At 32.9% G+C, this 7,664-nt stretch overlaps 2 protein-coding genes across 2 annotated transcripts; both read left to right on the plus strand.

The window, feature by feature from the left end:
- LOC110267594 lies at positions 1,185 to 1,878 on the plus strand. Its single transcript, XM_021113352.1, has 2 exons — positions 1,185 to 1,517; positions 1,630 to 1,878. Exons 1-2 carry the CDS (start codon positions 1,445 to 1,447, stop codon positions 1,875 to 1,877), a joined length of 321 nt encoding a protein of 106 aa, XP_020969011.1. The 5' UTR covers positions 1,185 to 1,444; the 3' UTR covers position 1,878.
- Positions 1,953 to 3,929, plus strand: LOC107627120. Its single transcript, XM_021116899.1, has 4 exons — positions 1,953 to 2,164; positions 2,895 to 2,987; positions 3,327 to 3,506; positions 3,537 to 3,929. Exons 1-4 carry the CDS (start codon positions 2,009 to 2,011, stop codon positions 3,927 to 3,929), a joined length of 822 nt encoding a protein of 273 aa, XP_020972558.1. The 5' UTR covers positions 1,953 to 2,008.

Here is a 7,664-nt window from a genome sequence, read left to right on the forward strand (position 1 = left end):
AATCACATGCATTCCTTTCTGCCTTTTTAATTTATTCACCTTATCTACGTAAAAAATTTATAAGTGGGTAGGAATAATCCCAGCTAAGATTTGATGGGTTTGGGGGTTGCATGTTCATATCTTCATTATAACTATTAACTAAGAAAAAAAATTTTAAAATATGAGCTTTGATTCATTGAATTATTTTCTGATTTAAAGAGATTCCATTTATGTAATTGATATACGTACATATAACTAATGTTATTTTCTATTTTCATTGCTAGCATGATGCGTCATTTAATACCGTTTATCCAAGTAATAATATTTACCTACTTCACAAATGCAAGTTGAAAGAATTAATTAATCACCTTAGGTTATTAATGAGTGAAAAAAATCTATGTGCAGTGCTAAAGATGATATAAACAGTTTACACTGCCATTGATTATGGATCGGCTGAAAAGAAAGAAACAAATATTTATACACATATATGTGTGGATAGGAGTAGTAAAAGTTAAAAAGTACAGAGTTCTTGTTCAATTATAGTGTGTATAATATTATTAAAATATTTTAAATTCTTTTGATGGTTCAATTGTTTCTATTGTATACAGTATATAACTGCTCTTTTGCCTATAACTTTTGTATGTGATTTCTGAACTCTAAAGAGTACTTATTGGAGCTATATGAGTACTAGTAGTCTTGCATATGCATATATCCTGAGACTCATCACAAAAGTAGTGTATATGGTTTAATTACAAGTTTGGACCACAAAAGCAATTAAACACTGCCTAACCAACCAACTTGTATACATATGCATGCTTCTCCATTATTGGTGCATCTTCACGCTATGTTCTGTTCAATCATATCTTTAAAGTTATTTGTTCAACCTTCAGTTTTAGTTAGGTACATGAATTAATGTTTCTGAAAAAAAGAAAAGAAGAAATTTATGGAATCTTATTTTCAGCTAAATATATATTAATCACCAATGAAATATTTGCCCAGAATTTGGTTAATTATCAAACTTATATTGAAATATATCCAATTCTATATTTGTTTGTCTTTGTGCGTGTATGTTATTTCTATTATCCAATTACGTTAATTATATCACTTGTTAGTCTAAGATTAATTAATGTTATCTGTCATGCTACATGTGTTTATGCAAGGATTTTAAGATGCCAAGGAAAGCTAAGTACACGAAAGTCACAAGCGTGGAGCCACCACGTCAGCAGCCTCCAGTTGCACCTCCTGCGTCCTTACCATCTGCTGACGATGACTGGCTCATCCCCCGCCCCCTATTAACGGTGGTGTCTCCGCAACAGCTCCTCTCCGACCCTTTCGTCCACCTCGGACCGAACCAAGACCTGAGCCACAGACCGCTAACGCCAGTGTACAGGTGACGGAACCATGCAATGAGGACGTTGACCCGGAGGCGAACAAGGTAGATTCGTTTGAAGAACACATTGACAGGATGTTTGCTGCTTCTGATGCTAAAAAGCGCAAAAGACGAAAGACTACTGAGTTTTGGGATGTTGAACTCATTGGTAACAAGTGTTGAACCATACAACTTTTTAATTGATTAGCTAATGATATTTGTATGTTTCTCACATGTTGTGCACATTGTAGACATGAATTTGATTTTTTTTCTATTTCTAGATTCTGATGGAATAGTCAAGCAAGCTAAAATGAGTGTGAAGGAGGATATGGAGCAGTTTCTTAATGGAAGCAAGGTCATACTGAGGTTCAACGACGAGTTGCAAGCAATCGGAGATAGAGCTGGAATGTTGAGTGGCATTCTAGGAGTGATGGGCTCTGATTACAGCAAGTTTCCTATCTGTGAGAAGAGTTGGGCAAAGGTGCAGGGCAAAGACACGGTTTATAATGATTGCACAAAGGTAAAATGACTTTTGGCATTGTTGAATCATATCAAACATTCAACTTACAATTACTTACAGTTGGACATTATTCATCGTAGGAGATGTTCCACTTTCAGCAAGATAGCGGTGGTAGAATCAAGAAAATATTTTTGCGACAAATGGGGAGGTCCTGGAAGGATACAAGGGGGAGGCTGTATGATAAGCATTACAAAACAACCATGACACTTGAGCAGAATCTTGACAACTGCCCGGCGAAAATTCCTAGAGAGCATTGGAGGTGGTTCATTGATTATCGTAATGATCCTGCAACAAAGGTACCCCATTTATTTAATTATGACCAGGCCAATTCAATGTGTAACCCACCGATTAAATCAATAACCTAATGATTCAGTAATTTAACCGGTTCACTTCTAATAACTATGGATTCAAAATCTGATCTAATACATATAATTTTTTAAGAAATGAAATCCAATCAAATCTAAAAATGCAATTTTGATCATTTTTTGATATGATTTGAGATAGATAAATAGTTTTTATTTCGATTGATTTGAATTTGAACCCTGTTAATTAATATATATGATTAGTTAAATATAATATATCAATTCTCAGCATAAGTCACAGGCCAAAAGGAATGTTTGATAAAATTCATAATATGTACATGCATGGTGATGAGATTGATGTACACCAACCTTCAATATTGTACAGAATATCATCTGGCCCCTTATTAGGGACACGAATGGTGTGATCTGAAACAATAGCTAGAGAATATTTACACAACATGGTGATAAAAAATATACTACATATTATTAGGAATATAGTTTTATTTTGTTAATTATCTAAAATACCCTTAACTATTTATAATTATATGTGCAGCGTTAACCTTATTTTTTGTCTGTCATCGTAAAAATATGTAAAAATATTTAGACAATAATAATAAATCGGTTCAAAACAAGCTAAAATAATGTTATTTATTGTTTTTTAATTATATTAATTTTTATCAAAGATTACTTTATTGAATTCAAGCTTACTATTGATTTTTAATAGGTGAAGTGCAAGCAAAACGCGCTGAATCGAAAGAAGCAACTTTACACGCACACTGGCGGTTCTAAAAGCTTGGCTAGGGTAAGGGAAGAAGAGGTAATATATATTTGAAATCAAGTATAGGTGCCTATCATTGGCTCGAATAATTCTCTTTTTTTAGACAAATCATTCTTCAGTTTTGACTTATAAGGTATTGACAAGTGATGCTATTTTTCAAAGAAGTAATGCTGGAGCTATTAAAATAATTTTACTATTTAAGTATAATCAATTACTCAATCCTTGAAGAATAAATGGAGCAATCATTAGATACCTTATCGATTGAGGCAAAATAAATTAGTTGGCATTTAGTTTTGATTTATCTATAGAGTATAACAACAAAGAATTATTGAAAAATTTAAAGAAGTGGAATTCATGGTATAAATTGTAATGTCACAGTCACAAAAACAAGGGAGGAGAGTTGGTAGGAGAGAAGTATGGATCCTAAAGCAAAAACGACTTGATGGCAGCTATATACACGAAGAAGCTCAGAGGATTGGTGTAAGTACACTTAATCATTTATGTTGTAACATGTTGGGTTTAGTTATTAAAATGTCTAGATTATGCTATATTTCTAGTGTGATTGTGTAATTTTATTTATGCCTGCAGAAAAAAATATCCGAGATTGAGCAGCTGGATGAATCTACAAGAATATTGTCAGAAAATGATTTCCTTGCCCAAGCTCTCGGTAAAGAGCACCCGGGTAGAGTGCGTGGCATAGGACACGGGCCGACACCAAGTCAACTCTTCCGTCCGAGTTCGCAGCCGCTGGTGGATAGAGCTCAAGTAGAAGAGGCTCAAAAGATGCTGTGTGAACTACTGACGGAGGTGACAACCGAAAAATTGGAAAAGAAAGCAATGGAGGATGAATTAGCACAAGAGAAAACGAAGAGGCAGGCAATAGAGAGTGTGCTAAGTTATCTGGTCCAACAGCAAGGTGGGGAGCTGCCACCAGACATCGCTGCACGGATGAATTCTTTGGATGAACATGGCGGAAATTAGAAATTAGGATATATGTGATAGTTTGTTTTTCAGTATATGTTTTTTTTTTTATATTAACTATGCATTTTTAATTATTAGCCAAGTACTTTACCTTTTTGGGTGACTATTGAATTACTTTATTGATATTAAAATAAACATGTTAGTTTGTTTCGCAGTTAAATATTCATGAGTTTTTTTTTCATAATGCAGAATTTTAGAGAGAAAAAAATATAAGATTCTTTAAATAAAAAAAAGAAAAAAAATCTCCAGGATTGTAAAATAAATCAAAATAAAATTTTATATAAAAAAATGCTACGAATAGCGGCGGTTTCAAGTAAATTTCATAAAAAACGCTGGTGCAAATTGCGGTGGTTGAGGATTGTCGCAACCACGTGAGGGAAATCACTCTTGGATAATATAGCGACGGTTTATATAAACCGCCGCTAAACTGATCGACGCAAAATACCTGATTTGCGGCGGTTATGCCAGCGGTTGCTGGAAACCACCGCAAAATGTGATGCCGCGCCTTTATGCGCTGCGGATAATGTGTCGCTGGCAAGCTGTTTACCGGCGGTTTTATAACCGCTATCCTCCGCATGTCCCGTAGTGCATGACCATATATTCCTTTAGGTCACGCATTAAAGTCATGATCATAGACCCCTTTTAGGTCACCGTATTATTAAACCGTAACTATAGACCCTTTTAGGTCACTCGTTAAAACCGTGACCATATATCTCTTTAGGTTACTACTTAAAACCGTGAGAATAGACCCTTTTAGGTCACCATTTTTTAAAAATCGTGACCATAGGTATTTTTTGTCACGTTTTTTAACCATGACAAGAGAAAGCGTGACCTAAAATCTAGAATAATTTTATTGAAAAAAAGTCACCCTATAAAATCGTGACCCTAGATATATATGGTCACAGTTTTTAAAAAAATAGTGACTAAAGGTTTTATTTTAGGTCATAGCCAAAAACTGTGACTAGTTTTCAAACGTGGCCAAAAACACCGTAGCCTAAAGATTAAAATATTGTAGTGGTGTAATTCACAACCAAAGATTTGTGCCAAGAATGTTTTGGATGTTATCAATTTTGACCTTTTTTTACTAATTTGACTATAACTTGAGCTTTAGAGTTCTGAATAAGGTGGTTCCAGTGGCACTAGAAAGCTAACATATGGAGCTTCAAAATGATATGCATGTATCTATAGTGGACAGTGAATATGGACCGCGCACGCCACCATTTTTTGCGCCGCGAATCAAGCCTCACATGACACCATTAATGAAGCATCTGGCTCACATTGTGGACCTCTAAAAGGCCTCAAACTTTATATTTTTTAGTATTTAAAGAGAAAATATGAAGAATAAAATGGAGGAGAATTTAGGGTAGATTTAGTTAATTTTTTGTCAATTTTTCCTCTAATTTTAATTTTTAGTCTTGTTTTAGTTTAGTTTTATTTACATTTTCTTGTTCTACTATCTTATTTCATTAGCACTTTCTTGTTAATTTCATGTTATGTCAGTTTAGTTTAAGAACTCTTGTTGAACTTATATTTTTCATGAATGAATTTGATGTGTTTTACTTTATTGATACTTACTTGAGTTGATATTACTGAATTCTTGTAGTGGATAGTTGTAGTTTTTATTAATTCTTGTAATTTATAATGCTTTATATTTATGCATTCTAAGGTTTGATGAAATGTCTCACTTAGTCATATAGTAGATTTTGATTCTTTACTTGGGTTGGAACTTAGGTGAACTTGAGTTACTAATGTCCAAATTGATTGATAATTTAGAGTTGTTAATTAATTTTGTTTCTACTAATATTAATCTTGTATTAATTTCAATTTGTAAGTTGGTTATGACTTAGGAATTAAGACTAATTAAACCTAATCGACTTTCTTCAATTTGCAGAGGTTGACGAATTGAGTTTGCTCTTTATAATTATCATGTTGTGGTTAGTTGACAAATTTTAACTTTCTTTTTTTTCTGGTTAATTTCCTTAATTGCTTATAGTTTGATTTCTTTCAATATTTAGTTATTGCTTGCTCCTTTAATTAATTACCATTTAAAAATTTTATAATTGGAATCAAACCTATGATATTTCCATAACCAATGAAAATGCACTCGATTATGATTCTAAGAGAGAATGACCCAGAATTAAATTTTTGGTTATTGATTTAAACTTTGTAATATTTTTAGCTAAACTTTGATAATGTTAAATTTCGGTTTAAACCTAAAACGAATATTGAGCTTTTTAATTTGAAAATTTTTAAATCGGTATTTAGCATTTATCAAGCAACATCGTCGACGGAGACGACAGTGTCTTTGTTATTAGAGTCACCCTGAAGATGTACGTACTACGACAGATTGTTCAACTGATACTTTTTTTCATGGAATCAACCACTATTCTAACAACAATAAATCTCTCTGTTAACGAGGGATCACCATCGCCGGAGATAAAAGAGTCTAGTGTGGTGGCAAAGACTTCTTCCTGAAAAGATTGAACAAGCATATACATTAACAAACATTTTATAAAATGATCAGATCAAATAATCATAGTACTAATCACAACCAAAAGGCAGTGAGAGAACCTAAAAGGAAATAAAAAAAAAAGTGACACAAAGATAATGATGATGTTGATCATAGGTAGTTATTTAAAATGCCTCTAAAAATGGAAGATAATTGGCATAAAGCTCAACCAATCTTAATCTTAAGAAAAAATATATGTAAACAATTTTTAACCGGCCAATTTTAAACGATTATAATTAATAATTATTTTTAGAGAACACAAATTTGCGCATGAATTTGTCAACTGCCCTCTCCATTCTCAAATACTTAGCACGTTCGTTATCTTCATTCCTCTTATTTACGTCGCTCATAAGAAGAATGTTGTTATGATATATAAAAAATGTTAAATATGTGAAATTTGTTGTAAAATAACTAAATAAATAAGGAAGAAGTAACAAATATAAAATATGGAAATATAATTAGATAACAATATTAACCACAGTTACTATCTCAATATAAAAGAGATGATACTTATATATTTATATATATATATATATATATATGTATTAACGTATGAAGGAAAAGAGAGAAAGAGTTTTGTATATAGACAATATAAATAGAGAGAGTGAATTCTTATTGATTGTTGATGTATAAAAACAAGCGAGGTTTCACCTATTTATACAGGTGACAAGCCTTTATTTTCAACCTTCATTTACTTTCAATTTATCTTGAAAAGCTATCCTTTCACTATAGGAAAAGGTTAGCCGCCCAATCTCATAAATGGGCATCCACATCATCATGCATATCTTAACACTCCCCCTTGGATGACCATTTAGGAATATGCCTCATTAAAATCTTACTAAAGAAAACCCAATGGGAAAAACTTTAGTGAAGGAAAAAGAGTACAATATCCTTTGTGATGGGACTGCCTCATTAAAAACCTTGTCAAGAAAAACCCAATGGGAAAAAATCTGACCAAGGAAAAAAGACTACAGTCTCCCCCTTTTGTCGACATCAGTTGATGTCTCGAAATCGGCGCATCCCAATCTCATGTACCAATTTTTCAAAGGAGGATTTTGGGAGTGACTTTGTAAATAAATCTGCTAGATTGTCACTTGAGCGGATCTGTTGGACATCAATTGTCCCTTGATTTTGAAGATCATGAGTGAAGAAGAATTTAGGAGAAATATGCTTTGTTCTATCACCTTTGATGTATCCGCCTTTAAGTTGAGCAATGCATGCTGTAT

The sequence above is a fragment of the Arachis ipaensis genome, chromosome B02 (genome assembly GCF_000816755.2).
Source record: "Arachis ipaensis cultivar K30076 chromosome B02, Araip1.1, whole genome shotgun sequence".
Taxonomy (NCBI): domain Eukaryota; kingdom Viridiplantae; phylum Streptophyta; class Magnoliopsida; order Fabales; family Fabaceae; genus Arachis; species Arachis ipaensis.

Coding starts and splice junctions, on each gene's coding strand:
- LOC110267594 (XM_021113352.1), top strand. CDS start 1,445: ATGTTTGCTGCTTCTGATGCTAAAAAGCGCAAAAGACGAAAGACTACT. Junction 1,518..1,629: donor TTGGGATGTTGAACTCATTG/GTAACAAGTGTT, acceptor TTCTATTTCTAG/ATTCTGATGGAATAGTCAAG.
- LOC107627120 (XM_021116899.1), top strand. CDS start 2,009: ATGGGGAGGTCCTGGAAGGATACAAGGGGGAGGCTGTATGATAAGCAT. Junction 2,165..2,894: donor GTAATGATCCTGCAACAAAG/GTACCCCATTTA, acceptor GATTTTTAATAG/GTGAAGTGCAAGCAAAACGC. Junction 3,507..3,536: donor GATTATGCTATATTTCTAGT/GTGATTGTGTAA, acceptor TTATGCCTGCAG/AAAAAAATATCCGAGATTGA.